General features: G+C 41.1%; 1 protein-coding gene across 3 annotated transcripts in view; it reads left to right on the top strand.

The window, feature by feature from the left end:
* Positions 1-17,297, top strand: part of ASPH (aspartate beta-hydroxylase) — a 205,764-nt gene that overhangs the window by 125,555 nt on the left and 62,912 nt on the right. For all 3 annotated transcript variants that reach the window (XM_059994695.1, XM_059994693.1, XM_059994694.1), the window contains one exon: positions 14,202-14,287. In XM_059994695.1, coding sequence (XP_059850678.1) covers positions 14,202-14,287 — 86 coding nt within the window. The remainder of the gene's footprint in view (positions 1-14,201; positions 14,288-17,297) is intronic.

The following is a 17,297-nucleotide window of genomic DNA, read 5'->3' as shown; positions in this document are numbered from 1 at the left end:
GTCGTTGGGGAAAGTGTTCTAGAAATATCAGTTAGGTCAACTTAGTTTATACTTTGATTCACATCTTCTTTATCCTTGCTGATATTCTCTCTCCTTTTTTAATCAGTTGTTGAGTGAGCAATACCAAAATCTCTGATGGATTTGTAGATTTTTCTGTTCTCTTTATAGCTCTGTCAGTTTTTGATTCATGCATTTGGAAGCTCAGTTACTAGATGCATAAACATCTAGATTATTGTGTTCTCCTAATGAATTGACTCCTTTATCCTTATGAAATGACCTTTGTCACATCTCTTCGTTGTTCCTTTTTTTTTTTCCTTTGTCTCTCTTCTTCTGGAGTAATAGAATAATTTTTATGATTCCATTTTGTCTCCTTTGTTGAGTTATTAACTATAACTCTTTGTTTTGTTACTTTAGTGATTGTTTTTGAGTTTATGGAATACATCCTTAACTCATTACAATCTACCTTCAAATAATATTATACTACTGCACATACACTATATAGCACCTTATTATAATATACTTCCTTCTCAAGGAAGGGGAGGCTCAGAGAGTAACGACAGAACGTGAAGTGAGGAAATGGGCGGCTATGCTAAGTCTATGTCCTTAGCCAGTGGGCCCTGCCTCTCTCTCAGAGCAAAGCTCTTCTCCTGTTGACTTAGCACAGGATAGAGAGGAAAGAATTCACAAAAATTGTGGAGCATCTCTGAATGTCCAAAGAATTTTCCCTAGAGAGGCTAAAGAGGAAGTTTTGTAGACCAAGAGTCCTTGTTTAATCTCCATGAGTACCTCCCGCGGACTTGTTCACCAAACATTATTTCAACAGACTGTAGATGTACAACGCCAACATTTTCTCATTGTTTAAAAACCAGCTTTCACATATGGGGTTTGAAATTTGCCTGTTTAGTGTTTATATTTTTCTTCACTCACAATATTCTGACCTGTGAAAAAAAGAATACTAAGTGGTCAAGGTGATCTTTTTAAAAAAAGCTCTTAATATCATAGAAACTATGCTTTTTGTTTAACTTTGTGTTACTCTGGAAAGCGTCTAGTATTAATTTAAAAAAAGCTTAAATGACTTGCAAAAAAACTGCTTTCTTCTCCCCTTAGAATGTGTGCCATCGTTGTCAGACGTTTTAATTTTACATATTCTCTAAAGCTTACACAACATGGTTATTGTTTTTGTTTAAACAATTATTTTATTTAAAATAATTATCTTTTAAAGACTTAAATAATAAGGAAGAAAACTATGTTAACCCATGCAGTTACCATTTCCAGTCCTTCCATTTTTGTGTGTGTAGATCTGTATTCCCCGCTATTTTTATTTTCCTTCTGCCTGAAGGATGTCATTTAACATATCTTGCAGTGCAAGCCAGTTGGTGATGAATTCTTTCAGCTTTTGTATATTTTTGTTCTGAGAGACATTTTTGGTGGGTATAGAATTCTCAGTTGACTTTTTCTTCTGTCCATACTTTAAAAATATTGCTTCACTCTCTTCTTCTCCCTTTCATTTTTTTCTGTTAAGAAATCTGTTATTCATATTTTTGTTCCCCTGTATGTAACATGTCTACTCTGTCTACATTTAGAGTTCTCTTTTTATCACTGGTTTTGAAAAATTTGATCTCTGTCTCTCAGGGATCACTGCCCTTCATTATCTGATGTAAGTGCCTTGCAGGCCATTGTTTCATGTATGATATGGAAGTATTTAGAAATTTGATTTTGTTTCGAAAGTATGCTCTCAACCTTAGTATTTGAAAATAACATCTCTTTCTTTGTGTTATTTCCACTACATATATTTCAGAAAGGCAATGGCTTTATTTTTCAATATGTTGAATTATAGGTTTATGTCTCTGTTATTGATCCATATTCACATTTGTCTGTAATTAAAACCTGGCCATTTAAACATGTATTTTCTACTTGTTAAAATATCAGAAATCGTTTGTCACTTTATCATCCTGCTATTGCCAGAGTAAACACAACTATCTCTCATTCTCCAGAGATCCAGATCTTTACAGTTGGGTTGCTTGTTGAAAGTTTGTGGTCATCTTATCATGTCTACCGTACTCCTACAAATCCAAATTAATACATTCTGTAATATCAGGTTTTCACTTCTGTCACACAGGGAGAAACTCCAGAGGCACTCTTGGGATTTCTGTCATTGCAATGATCAAATTGTATTGAAAGATATCCACTTGGGTTTGGCGAAATCTTTGATGTTGTCTAAAAGAATGTGAGCCAGATGTAATTTCTGTCTTAAAAGATGTAATCATCAAAACCAGTATCAGTGCTGACAAACACCAATCAGATGTGTACATCCTTGTTGACATCTGAACAATCAAGTAAAAATCAAGGTAGTGTTAGAAACTTAAGCTTACAAATACCTACATTATTCATGTGTGTAACATATATTAATCTTCAGATATATCTGAGATGTTGCAGAGCAGAGTTACCTATACTTACTTTTTTTTAGTAGAGTGTCTTGTTGCTTCCTAACCCTAACCCTAACCCTAACCCACCCGCTTCATGATTCTTATCTGATGGCGCTTGGGATTGTCTGTGTTGTCTCAGGTTCCCCTGGTGATACTGATGTGCGGACAGTCTTGAGAATTATTGTGTTATTTGACATTACTGGGAAATCAATATTTCACAGAAACAGATATTTAAACATGACTTTAAAGACCCTTAAGCACCACTTAAACAAAATTAACAAAAGTTGGTAGCTACTTTTCTAAAATACTTTTTATGCCCCTCTGCCTTTTTAAATTGTATGCCGCACACAGTTTAACTTTCTTTGGTGATTAGAGACTGTCATGCCCATTTTAATGAACATCAGTTATTGTGCAGAGATACCTTTTGGGGCTGTTGAAATACGTTAGCACTGTTTACCTGTACACAATTTGACCCATATTGGAATGCTATTTGAGCTGGGTTCATTTCTGATGTCTTTCTTACTTCAGTCTGTTGGCTTTTACATCCTGCTACTGAGTGTATATCTGATTCAAGCAACCCTCACTTCTTTCTGATAAACTTATAATAAGGTAAAGGTGCTAGCCTCTAGAACCAGAAGATCAAGATTGTTAGAATTGTGTCTAAAATAAAATTTGGGGAAGGTGGCTATTCTCTCATGGAACAGTGAACATGGAGATGAAATTCTTAATGTCTGAATTAACTGTTGGTAAGCCTGTGGACTGCCTTGGCACTGAAGGGGTTTCTGTTATGTATAGAAAACACATCACTTAGCATCTCTGAAATTTCTAACTTAACATATGGGGTCACATCTGTTAAAGGATTATTACTCTAGAAGGGGAGTGATGTATAATTTATTAAAATAACCCTATGGGGAGACAGCAGACTACATTTAATAAACCGGAATACTTGCTGGATCCATTGACTGCTCCCAGCTGAGTCCCACATTATTTCAACAGAGGGAGCAGAGGAAAACAATTGCCCTTTATATAATGTTTACTGTGTTGTATTAGTTAGTGTCTCTCAGCAGAAAAACATTTATGTTAACTGTGGTTTAAGCTTTGAATATTGAGCTCCTGCTGGCATGTACTTGATATTTGACTCAGGAGAACAAAAGTCCGTTACTCCTTAGATGTAGGAGGAAAGGAAGGGTCCGCCTTTCTTCTTCCCTCCAGTCATCAGTAAAGGCTGGCAAGTAAGACGGTCTCCCCTGAGTTGTCAAGATTTACCTCTTCTCCCCTTACTATATACCTGCAAGGTGGATATATCACATTAGAGGAAGTGGGCTCAGAAGGGGCTCTTTTTGGATCAAACACATTAATTTTCCTTTTTCACAGTGATAACAAAGACTCCCGCCAGAAGCACTTCTGTGGCTGTCTGCCGATTGGGTTTCCCAACAGCCAATAACATGACCCACTATCGATATGAAAGCAGATTTATTTCAGACCCTCGTGTGAAGCACAGCAATAGAATACCTTGCACAATTCCCACTTGTAAATGAAAGAGAAAAGAACTGAGAGCTCCCACCAACATCCCTGCCTGTGCCTTGGAGGAGCATTGGTGGATCTGGGCTTGCTTTCCCTGTACCCAGCAGGAGGAATTTCATCAAAAACCCTAGTACTGGATTCTTGAAGTCTTGAATATTTCACTCTGTTGTTTCCTTCTTTTTTGTTATTTGCCTTAATTTTTAGATTTCCTCACTGCCAGACAAATTTAGCATGGAGGTTTTTTTTCTTCCACTGAAATCTATCACTGATTTTAAAAAGAAAAGCAAAATTAAATTCCAGTTGTAACATAGGAAGACTAAAATATGTAGTGGGGTCTGTCGTGGTTTAACTGCTATTTAACATGAATAATATTGAAATTAGCATTACATTGATTATTTCAAAGCTTCAGGCCGTATCTCAGATATAGAGCACGTTTTTCTTCAATGACTTACTTTGGTCTTACTCTTCCTTCCCTTAAATCATTTTGCTCTTTAGATTATTTTTTATCCAATTCCACCTTTGGATACCTATAACAAAAAGCAACCCTTCATGTTTTATGTGGTCCTGCTTGAAAACACAGTAGGGTTTAGAAGCAAAGGGAGTACAATGGGGCCCCATAGCTCCTTAGTCCTTTGTTGACCCAGGAAATACAAACGGGTTGTAGGAATGGTTTGGCAAAGTTATTAGTTGTCCAAAATCTCTGCCAGAGAAATGTTTGACCGTAGAGCAAATCTGGTATCTTAAAAAAATTAGTTCCTCAAACGTTTACTAATAAGGTAATATCTCCCATTTAATTAAAGAGCAGAATTTTAAAGGAAATGAAAATAAGGTATTATAGACGGAAGCCATGATTAATATTTATATGATATTTTATGTTTATGTTCCTTTATGGTTGGTAGGTAGGGGTCAGATGTTATTCCTGTTTCATGGAAGTGAGACTAAGCAAGTCACCTAAGAAAGGCAGAAGTGAGGCTCACACCCTGGCCTCCAGACTCCATACCCTGTGACCTTCCTGCTAAGCCAGGTGTCTCTGTGTAATGTGTACACGCTGGGTCTTTGAGACACAGAATGAAGGGAAATCACTGTGATTATTTAACTGCCTTTATCCTCTGAGACAAGTAGTACAAAGTTCAGCTACTTCCTTACACAACATAATACTTATACTGATCCTTAATTCCACGCTGTCATCACTCTCCAAACATGCAGGAACACCCTGGTGTCTGAACTTTTGGGCCAGATGCTGGGTATACAACAAAATGTTGTCAAAAGCATAGACACTGGAGTCAAGACAACCCCCAGCTCCAGTCTTGGCTCCTACTGTTGACAATTTGTGCAGCCTGGGTGAGTTGCACATGTCTAGCAGGGTAAGTGATCAATGAATGTCAACTATTATTATCAGCAAATAATTTGACAAGGCACTAAGCAAGACTCAGAACATAAAAAGCAAGCTGCTTAGTGTAGTTTTTATGTTCTACTAAAATCAGCTGAACTTTGCAGTCCAAGAACTTACTGGTTAGTTGTGTCTAATATTCTGCCACTGTGTTCTGAATTCTAAATATATGGAAAAACTAGAATGGAATAAGAAATATCGGTGTTCTCTATAAAATCTTTAGTGGGGATTGTCTCGCACTTACCTTGTGTCTTTCTCTTACCTTCCTCCTCCCTCCCCTCTTTTGTTGTCTGTTGACACTTTTTGGACTAGACCTTCTTTATAAAGCATGCTATTCTCATTCTCAATTCATTCTCTATCTTGGATGTTTACAATTTTCCGATTGTTTTTTAAATAACTGATACACCTAAGTTACAAATTGACATGGATATCCCCTTCTGGAATATCTTTTTTTTAATTGAGTTATAATCAACATATTACTTTCAGGTGTACAACATAGTGATTTGATATTTTTTATACATTATGAAATGATCACCACAATAAGTTCAGTTACCATCTGTCACCATACAAAGTTGTTGCAATATTATTGACTATATTCCCTATGTGACATTCCATCCCTGTTACTTATTTATTTTACAGGTGGAAGTTTGTCCTCTTAATCCTCTTCCCCTTTTTCAGCCACCCCCTAACTCCCTCCCCTCTGGCGACCACCAGTTTGTTCTCTGTATCTGTGAGTCTGTTTCTGTCTTATTTTGTTTGTTCGTTTGTTTTGTTTTTCAGATCCACATATAAGTGAAATCACACAGTATTTGCCCTTCTGTGTCTGACTTATTTCACTTAGCATAACACCCTCTAGGTCCGTCCATGTTGTAGCACATGGCAAGATTTCATGGAATATTCTGATTCATTCGTGCTTGCATGTATTTATGTACATTCAGAAACATTTATTGAAGACTTTTCATGGCACAGACCATGTGCTGTGCTGGAAATAAATTATGAGGAAGACACAGTTCTTTCCTCACAAAAGTTAACAATCCAGCAGTATGGGGGGTGGCGTGGGGAAGAGAGTGTACATCACATATAACCACATGGCCAACTTACACACGGCCTGAAACTTTGCTATTTCTAGAAACAAAGTGTTGTATGAGCACAGAGGAGAAAGTGTTGTTGTTGTTGTTTTTTCACGAGGATGTCTTCAGATGACTTGCTAGAGGAAATAGCATTTAAACTAGACCTTGAAGGTTGAAAGAGAGTATTCTTTGGTAGAAATAGAGGGAAGGGTTTTCCAAGCTCCCACACCCAACCACCACCAAAAAAAAAACACCATGAGAAAGATCACGGAAGTGTCACAAGTTCATGCGAAATTTGAGAGTCTGTGTAAAGGAAATGTAACTGCTTTGCAGGTAAGTAACAGGAGGTGAAGACAGAGTGGCTAGGAGACAGTTTGTCAAAGGCAGTAAACCTGCTTCCAGGAAACAACTGTGAAAGGCTTACTTCAAGATGTATGTATTTTTCTTGACTAAATACAACGTTTCAGATAGGTTTTGAGTTGGTGGGAGAAGTTCTCATTTTCTCTCTCTCTTCCTCCCAGTAAAGTTAATTTAAGGTCCTTAATCAGCTTACAGTGTTGTATCAAAAGCAGATGGCAGCCCCGGGCAGAGCGGCTGGTTTGTCCCTCAGCGTGGGCATCTTGAATCCCGCCTCTGGCTGGGGTGCGGGGCTACAGCTGTCCACTCTTGGTCTTGCATGTTTTCAAAAGCCCCATTCTTGCTGTGCCACCTCTTACAGTTGGGGTGTACATCCTCTCTCCACAAAACTAAAACTCCCTGAACGTGCATTTCAGACCTCTTCTGGCTCTTAAAGCAGGTTCAGTGTCACTAAGGCCACGTACCCATATGTGGGGAGAAAGCAAGTCAGTGGCCGGGGTCCCTGAGCAATACCTCCACCACTGTGAGCTTTCCAAAATTCTGGAAAGCCCGGATTCCCATAATAAGAATACATATATTGCACCAAACCATTGTATCCAAGCAGGAGGAGATTTTTAGAAAAATAAAGAAAAATAACTAATGGTGAAAAATACAATGTCCCAAACTTGGGATTGATTTACAAAATAAATACTCTTTCCTCTGCTGGGAATGCTGCTTCTATCTGGGTCTATACTTAGGTCCTCGATTTCCCCAGAAAGCTTTCCCTCCCCCTTCCCAAAAAGATTAGCAGCACTCCTGGTCCGCCCTTATAATTACCCTCATTCCTCTAAGCATTCATTATCCATTTACAGCTTTCTCCCCAGTGAGACAATAGCCTCCTTGAGGAATGTTCTGTTGAATCCCCAGCACTTAGCACAATCCTTGAAACATGGTGGCTTTTTAGCAAGTAGTTGAATTGAATGAATGAATGAACCAGTGAAAAATGTGGGTCTCAGTCCAAAGCCTGGGGCCCCCTCCACTGCTTGGAGTCACACACAGAAGAGCAGCAATGGTTTCCTATACTTCAAGAGTAGTCAAATTTTTAAAAAAAAATAAAAATTAAAAGTAGGGTGCTTGGAGGGTGGAATGAATGATAAGAAAGAGACAGGAGCAGAAAAGGTAGCTGGGATATTAAATAAGGAGAGAATTTTTCTTCCTTTTTTCTTATATTTGCAGGGAGGAGCTTCTTAAGCATAGTTGAATTTGAGTAAGTTCAAATTACCTCCTGATAGGTTCATGGTTGGCAGCGGAGAGCTCAAAATCAGATTTAATTTTATTTTTGAAAGAACGATGTTTTTATGCCCAAATGCTTCTCTTACTGATATACCTATCATAAGAGTCTTCATTGATTTTATTTTTTGTTGTTTGTTTTTTTGGCCATGCTGCTCGGCTTGTGGGATCTTAGTTCCCCAACCAGGGATCGAGACCTGGCCCTCTGCAGTGAGAGCTCGGAGTCCTAACCACTGGACCTCCAGGGAATTCCCGAGAGTCTTCATTGAGAATCATGTGACTTGTCTCTTCCTTATAACTTTCTTGTCAAGTCAGGTATTGAGGTGTGATTTACATATGGTAAAATCCACCTTTTGTGGTGTGTAGTTTTGACATATGCGTTGACATCTAGTTACAATTTCTCCACCACAATTAAAATCTAGGACTTTGTATCTCAAAATTCTCTCATGCCCTTTGGAGTCAACCCCTTTTCCCACCTCCAGCCTCTGAAACCACTACTCTGTTTTCTTTCCCAACAGTTTATCCTTTTCTAAAATGCTGTGTAAAGGGAATCATCCAGTTAGTAGCTTTATGAACTTGGCCTCTTCCACCTAACGTGATGCACTAGGGAGGAATCCACACTGTTGCACGTATTCTCATCGTGGCTGAGTCGCATTGCGTTGTACGGCTCTGCTATAAACTGTCTGTCCATCCACCAGGTGATGGACGTTTGGGTTTTGTCTACCTGTGGCTGTTACAGTGCTTCAGTGAATGCGTGCATATGAGTCACTGTGGACACGTGTCATCATTTCTCTTGGGCAGAGAGCCAAGAGCAGGATTCCTGGGACGGCACGCAAAGGAGTTTAGTGTTTATTTTATGTGCTTGGGGATCCATGGCGACGGGGTAACATGGACAGATTGTGTTTCAGGAAGATCCTGAGGACGATGTAGAGAGAGAACAGACTGGAAGCAGGGAGACAGGTCCGGAAAGTCGCTTTTCTGTCTACCTTATGGCAGACCGTGCACCTTCGTCACTTAGCATCAGAGCGTGTCAGGGACAGAGAGAGATGCAGAGATCCTGTGTCTGTTTTCATTGGTGGTCAGCTTCTCCTCACGTACCATAGTATGAACACATCTTCTTCCGTTGACCAAGTGGAGAGCAAAGGGAGTCAACATTTAATTTTTATATAATCTACATGTGTATTGTTAGTCTTTTTTCATGCCTTTAATTATTCTTTTATTTCCCTCCTTTTCCATTTCATTTGCTCTTAATGTTTCAACCACGGCAAGGGAAGTCAGGATTTGAAATGCAACGGGTCACTTCTTTTTCTTTCTTTGTGGTTTTGGAAAAGGACAAAATACTTGTAATGGCAGTGACCAAAAAGAAAAGTTCAAAGTTTTATAAAACATAAACATCTGGTTCCTAAACCACTTCTAAAAATCCAAATTCAACAAAATTAACAACCCATGCAATACTCCTCGGTCTACTTTGAAGGATTATTAACGTGATTTAAATCAACTGAAAATTAAAAGTGCAGGATTTGTTCAGAGAACCATTTGTAGAAGAAGAAACTAAGGCCCAAAGAGCCTGAGAGAGTTTGCTCCATCCTGTCACAAGCCCTGAGACCCCACTCCTGGTTCTGCAATAAGACCACATGTTTCCCCAGAACAAGAAGGAACAGATCTGTGTTTTTTCACAGTTGGAAAAATTGCCTTAGGCTTTTTATACACTTAAAAATAGTCATGACAGGAATAAACTTGAATTTCAAAAAGAGGAGCAATATTAACAGCTATTAAATAGGAAGGTTTGTGAAAAGAAATTTTATGGGACAAAGTAATTTCTCTTGGTAATGAGTGCTTCGAGATTTTTAATATTCTGTTTTTCGTGATGATACTGAAATGTGTTGGCACTGAGTACAGTGTGGCTATTTAACAAACATATTTTAATGTTAACTATGTATTTTGGATGTCCTGAGCTGCCAATAGCTTTTTTCCCCCCTGTAAATAAACCTCACGTTAACTCTGACGGTGGAACAGGGGAGATGCGCTTGGGAAAAGTCCTGATGCCAGCAGTAACCCTCTGCTCAGGTGCTCGCCAGGCTTTCCTGGTCCTGCTGTCGTCCTGCTGACAGACACTTCTGCAAAACCAAAGCGAGCAATTGCGAGACATAACTCAGTGCTGGGTGACACGACACTAACTTCCACCATTTATAAATCCCCATCTCAGTCAAATGTCGGTTCATTTCCCGTGTCCTCAGCACGTAAGCTAACACGTCATGGCATGCCGTTGCATGTGCCCACTAGTCACTATTTTTTCAGTCTCTGCTTTAGACATATTTTTCAACAATAGGGGGTCTTGGATCTTGGGGGGAGGAGAAGAGAAAAATGGAATAAATAAAAGAGAATACCAATTTTTAAAAATTTATAAGGAATGATATATGTACCACATCTTCTTTATCATTCCTCTGTCAATGGACATTTAGGTTGCTTCCATGTCCTGGCTGTTGTAAATAGTGCTGCAATGAACATTGGGGTGCATGTATCTTTTCGAATTATGGTTTTCTCCAGGTATATGCCTAGGAGTTATATACGATGGAATATTACTCAGCCATAAAAAAGAACAAAATAATTCCATTTGCAGCAAATGGATGGAACTAGAGATTGTCATACTGAGTGAAGCAAGTCAGACGCAGAAAGACAAATGTCATATGGTATCACTTATATGTGGAATCTAAAACTAGGGTACAAATGAACTTATTTACAAAACAGAAGTAGAGTCACAGATGTAGAAAACAAACTTATGGTTACCAAGGGGGAAGGGGTGAAGGGATAAATTGGGAGATTGGGATTGACACATACACACTGCTATATATAAACTAGATATATAATAAGGACCTACTGTTTGGCACAGGGAACTCTACTCAATACTCTGTAATGGCCTATGTGGGAAAGAATCTGAAAAAGAATGGATATATGTATATGTATAACTGAATCATTAGCTGTACACCTGAAACTAACACAACATTGTAAATCAACTCTACTCCCATAAACATTGAAACTATATTATATACAAGGAATGAAATGAAAAAAGTGATCCAAGTGTCAGCTTTATTACTGATAAAAGTCAAATTGAAGAATGGGACTTAAATGAGCAGGAATAATAGGTTTCATAATCTTGAACCCGAGAATTGGACATACCCGCCCACTCCAGGCTGTGGAGAGCAGCCCTAGTTCCGCCATGTGGGTGGGGACCCCTCCCTGCAGGATGTGGCACCCGCTCAGCGCATGAGTGGTACACGTCCTGGGGGAAGGGAAGGGGTGGGACTGAGCTACACAAGCTTGTTGCTTCCCCCTAACTCAGTGATCAGATAAGTCACACCACCTCCCCTGTGGGGAGAGGCAGGAGGCTAAGATACTCAGGAAACTTCCCTGTTTTGGGAAACCATTCAGGTGGGAAATGTAGATGGGAGAGGGGAGGTGTCGGAGGACGGACGGAACAAAAAGTGCCCACTGAACTGAGAAGGCATCTTGAGACCGAACAACGAGGCAGGAAGCCCCGTGTAATCAGTGGATCAACTTATTACAGGGTAACTTACTCACAGGGTGGGATTGGGCAGAAAATGATCTGGAAGCATTCGCAGAGGCTATGGCCACTGGGACAATTTGGTAGTTAACCTGGGGTATGGGGTGCTTGGAAATACGGCGTGTATTCCTAAGTCAAGATTTATGAGTGGGTAACTAGTCTTGTGGGCGCCTGGAATACGCCAGCAAAGGTCTCCATCATTGTTTGGAGACTAACAGAGCATAGAGGCCACCTGGTCCTAATGATGATGAAACAATATCTCTTAACTCTAAAGCCCCTGACAACAGAGAAGTGATTCACTGCACAGTACAGTCCTGGGTAGTGTCAATGGAAGGACAGGAGGAACTGTCAGGCCCAAGATGGCATCAGCCATGCTAACGGCCATAGGGGAGGTGTCAAGGGACTGACCCCTTTGAAACCTCAGTGGCCACATCTGTGAAGTTAAGTTCCCCATGTCCAAGAGGTTGAGGGAATAAAAGGAGATATGGCCTGGAGACCGGCACACAGTGAGTGCTAAAAAAAATAGTAGCGATTACTTTCAGTCTTCGGATAATTCCTCACGTTCCTTCTTCTTTACTCTGGTCACAGACTGACCAGGTTTGTTATTTGGAAACAGATGAATACAGCGCCATCCTCTGAAATAGGGCAAATCCGAGACAGAACAGATTTGTGAGCAGTAGCAAATTTCACTTTGGATCTGAGCTTGAAGCCTCTGTGTAGGCACTTGGATTTATGATTTTTGTATTTCAGGAGAAAAGTAACTAGTTAACATGGAGCTCAGTTTGGAAATTAAACCGTGGAAGCCCTTTAGAGGCTGAAGACTGACCCTGATGAGCACAGCATGCTGGGGGGACAGGAGGAAAACCAGGAGAGCGGGCAACACAGAAGTTAAAGCGAGGGACCCCTTCAGGAAGGAGGGAGGAGTCCGCCGTGTCCGGTGCTGCAGGGGGGCCAGGTTGGATGGGAGAAAAAGGAACAGGGGGACTTGCAGAGATGGCCACACGCATTATTAGCTCTCAGATACAGAGCACTTACTGTATGTTGATCACTGTGCTGGTTGCCCACATGCAATATTATTTAATTCTCAAGAACGCTACCCCATGTTATAGATTAGGGAAGTGAGAGTCGGAAAAGTCTACCACCAGCTTGACTTAGGTCACAGATCTGGGACAGGACAGAGCTGGGACTCAGGCCCCTACCATCTGACTCTTAACCACTGAGGCTCCTTCCTTGTGGACGACTCCCTTTTGCCTCCGTGGTGGGTGAGGACAAAGCACTGTGGTGGGAAGGGAGCCACGAGGGAGGGGAGGGGGGAGAGGATGGCGAGTGGGGGTGGGGAGGCTGAGGTTCGTCCTGGTTGGTTGGTTTGCTGGCTTTAGGATGGTGGAGACTTCAGCGCTATGAAACGTGGACAGGGGCTCAGAGGAAAGCCAGAGTGAGGAGGCCTACGGAGGCAGCAGAGTGCGGGCCTGTGGGGCAGGGGGGAGTGACCTTAGGAGGGAGAACCCCTCCTCCTGCACCTGGGGACAGAGCACAAGGAACTGAATGTGTTGGTTTAATGTCAGAGCATTAAGGAAGTTCTCCTCTGACTGTTCTCATTTCTCTCTACCTGGAACATCCGGCTTACCCTTCAGGGTCACACCTGGTCATGCTCTGAGCCCTGAGACAGGATTACCTGCTCTGGGTCCACCCCGAAGGCCCCAACCCTCCCCTGCTGGTCATGACTTCAGGGTGAGTCAGCAGGAGGAAATTCAGGTTGCGTCAAAGACGCGGTGCCACTCTGCAGGGACTTATGATTTGAAAAGGGACCAAGATAAGTACATAAAAGTCCCATATATTAGGGGGAAGAACCACAGAAAAAAAAAAAAAGTCATATACATGGTGCTGAAGATTTCAGTCGTGTGATAGAGAGAGAAAACAGAGCACTTCTGTGAGTGATACGTGGAGTGAGTGTGGTTTTCAGCTGGTTGTTGAAGGAGGGGCGTATTTTCAGCTGACAAGGAATAAGCCATTTTACTTGGAGAAAGTAGCCTCAGAAATGGCAGGAAGCTTATTTGGGGAGCGAGGGGTGGTCCCGTCTGGCTAAAGTATGGAATATGCTGGAATTTAGGCCCAGGATGCAATGGAAGGGTCTTGAGTCCTAGACTAAGAAATCCTGCTCCCTTGAGAGTAATTTCCTACTTTTATCTGATCGGGAAACACTGTGGGTGTGTTCAGAGACAGTTGTAAGCAGCCTTTTGGGTTTAGCCAAGGAGTTGATCCTAAGAGTTTAGAAATCATACCTACCATTTTCATTCCAGAAATTAGGTCTCTATCCTGAGAGTTTCAGGATACCAGAATGCACCCAGTCTCCCAAGAACACCTTCGAGCATCTGAGAAAAAGGGCCCTGACCGTCTCCCTGTGGTTTGGCAGTTACGGACTGGGTCATCCTGGGGGTTGGGAGAGCCGTGTGGGGAGCTGAGCCAGGACTGTGCTTGGTTCTCCAGTTATAGGCTCAGGACCGATGCTAGGTTTCTTACTACTTTCATAAATCACTATTCTCAAGAACTATTTCTAGACAAAAACGTAAAATAAAAATTTAAAGCCTCTTTTTCTCTTTCAGTGAAGAAAAAGAAGCCTAAACTATTAAATAAATTTGATAAGACTATTAAAGCTGAACTCGATGCTGCAGAGAAACTCCGTAAACGGGTAGGTGGTTGTTTTGCTTTTCGCAGGAACATGCGATGGTTTTTTTGTTAAATAAACTCAGCCATTACTCTGGATTTGTTTTAAAAAAAAACTGTAAGAGAAACAACCTTTGAATAGAGTGGATTTTCCCCAGGCACGTCAGCATTCCATGTGAAGTGAATCAAATGAAAAGAAAAAACGGCAGCTGTAATGGCCACAGAGAAATAGAACTTTACCGTCAGGCCAGCCGACTTGGGTGTCAGCCCCTCCCATCACTGTCTACTTTGGTGGCTTTGGGCAGCTCACTTAGTCATTCTGAGCCTCCGTTTCCTTATTTTAAAAAATGAGACTAATACGTGCTCTTCCTACTTCCTACTTGGTCTTTTCCAATGAGATAAGAGATTAAAAAAGAAGCATCAGTACTGCAAGTACCATACAAGTAGGGGTTTTCATTTTAAAGCAACGCGATGCAAAAAGAAAACATAGGTTAGTCCAATGCTCTTAGGATAGTTACTGTTAAGGTGAAATGATATTAGATTTAAGATTCTTCTCACTTGGGGTTAACCTCACGCACCTCCAGTTTCCAGGGTGACTGAAGTTTTGCCTTGTCATCAGTTAATTTGAAATATTATTTGCGTGTGTTTCTGGATATTACAGTTTTTGGAAAGTCAGTTAACCCTAGATTGAAGTTATCTGTTCTCTTAACTCCATCATACTCATGTCATGATTGGGCCAAATATTTATTATAACGTATCTAATGACACCTTCGCTGAATCATCTGCAGGCACACCTCATTTTATTGTGCTTCACTTTATCGTGCTTCACGGATATTGCGGTCTTTACAAATGGAGGGTTTGTGGCAGCCCTGTATCAAGCAAGTCTACCGGTGCCATTTTTCCAACAGCATTTGCGCGCTTCGGGTCTCCCTGTCACATTTTGGTAATTCTCGAAATAATTTCAAGCCCTCCACCGGCAAAAAGATTAGGACTCGCTGAAGGCTCAGATGATGATTAGCATTTTTTAGCAATAAAGTATTTTTCAATAAGGTATGTGCATTGGTTTTCTAAACATAACGCTATTGCACACTTAATAGACTACAATATAATGTAAACATAACTTTTATATGCACTGAAAACCAAAACATTCATGTGACTCACTCTGCTGTGGTATTCACTTTATCGTGGTGGTCTGGACCCAAACTTGCAAGATCTCTGAGGTCTGCCTGTAGTTGTTTCTCATGAAAATTTCTTTCTCTACTCTGTACTTGAATTTATACTTGCATTTTAAACTAATACTCATTAGTTTTCCTGTAATGTGGTTTTTAATCAGTAGACATTAGCTGAAAAAAAAAAAAAGGAATAAGGGGACTGTCATAGGTAAGCGACAACAATAAAAACACCCGAGTTAGGCACTGAAGTGGGACGAGAATGTGCTTCCCCCCATATTTACTAGAAAAGTCCCAACAAGCATGGTGACGTCTGTAACTAGCATTAGGCACGGTTCCCAAACCAAAGCCTGGCTCACCCTGGTCAGCAGCTGATACAAAGGTAGTAACTCCAAAGAATATTGCAGCGAAGTCTTTGTTCACTAAATTAACATCGAATGATTTCTGTGTCTGTCTTGTTTGACTTTATAAAATGCAGCCACTACTCTTTGATGAAAATTTGCATTTCTTAACAGAAACGAAGCAGGAATCTTCTTTTTCTATCACCTTGTTTGGCATTCTCCACTTTCTCTATGCTACATGCCCTTGATGAAAATGGATGCCTATTTCACAGGTGACTTTAGGAATAAAGAACAAACGAACAGCTTTAGAGAAGGATTTGTATGTAATTATAATGAAGAGTAGAGAAGGGCTCAGTTATCAAGGGGCAGATAAGTCAGTGAAGCATAAACATGCTGGAACAATCCATGGGGTATTCTCCAGTTCTCGCTTATCTGGAGAAATTTTGATGCTTCCTTCAAGGAGCACCGTGGGTCTTAACAGGGTAGATAAAGGAGGAAGAAGGGCCCACAGAGGCAATGCTTGCTTCTGAAACAGCAGGGAGCCATGTTATTGACTGAGTCATCAGCGTAATTAAATTTTTTAGGGTTGTTTTTATAGCTGGTAGTTTCAAATAATGCAGCCGACTATACTGGGATTGCTACGGCCATAAGGCAGCAATGGTCAGAGGAGGCCTGGTCTCAGGCCACACCCATGTTTCAGAAACTATGTGACATGAAAGTACGAGGTCACTTTAGTTTTCCTGCATAAATGCATGGATCATATTTTAATCATCAATTTTTTTTTTATTATTTTTTGCGATACATGGGCCTCTCCCGTTGCGGAGCACAGGCTCCGGACACGCAGGCCCAGAGGCCATGGCTCACGGGCCCAGCCGCTCCGCGGCATGTGAGATCTTCCCAGACCGGGGCACGAACCCATGTCCCCTGCATCAGCAGACGGACTCTCTACCACTGCGCCACCAGGGAAGCCCAATCATCAATTTCTTAAAATAATACTTATTGCTTAAAACTCCTCCTTATGCTCCAGAAGAAGGATTTGAAATGATACACTGAAATATTTGTTCATTTGTTGGAATTAGTTTTTATTATTGTATTATAAGTGGAGAAAAAGAGAGAAAGAAGGGAAAACTTTATAAAGTCAGAGTAAGTGCGACACACGAAAGTTCACACCACAGGCTTTAAACGGGGCTGGGAAAGAAGTAAACTGCGGGCAGAGCAAGGAAGAGGTGTAGATCACACTGTCAGACGGATAGTAGTCCTCAGAATAGCTGTTCTGCACCAAGTCCAGAGAGGAACCTTATGCCATAGATCTTCATAAAGGGCCTAGGGATGGATGGCACGGTCTCCTCCCTAATGTCTCGCCCGCGGGTTCTACGTGACCTCCATGGGGTGTGTCTTAATGTCCTTCAGCGCACCCGCTGACCTCATGCCAGAACAGGGGCCGGGGGTGGTGGGGGGTGAGGCAAGTACATGTCTCTCCAGTGGACTGTCTTGGTCCTAGGATAAAATGTAAGCTGTGTTGAAG

Source organism: Delphinus delphis, chromosome 17 (assembly GCF_949987515.2).
Source record: "Delphinus delphis chromosome 17, mDelDel1.2, whole genome shotgun sequence".
Lineage (NCBI taxonomy): Eukaryota > Metazoa > Chordata > Mammalia > Artiodactyla > Delphinidae > Delphinus > Delphinus delphis.
The sequence above is the reverse complement of the archived record's forward strand: the minus strand, read 5'-3'. Positions and strand labels throughout refer to the sequence as shown.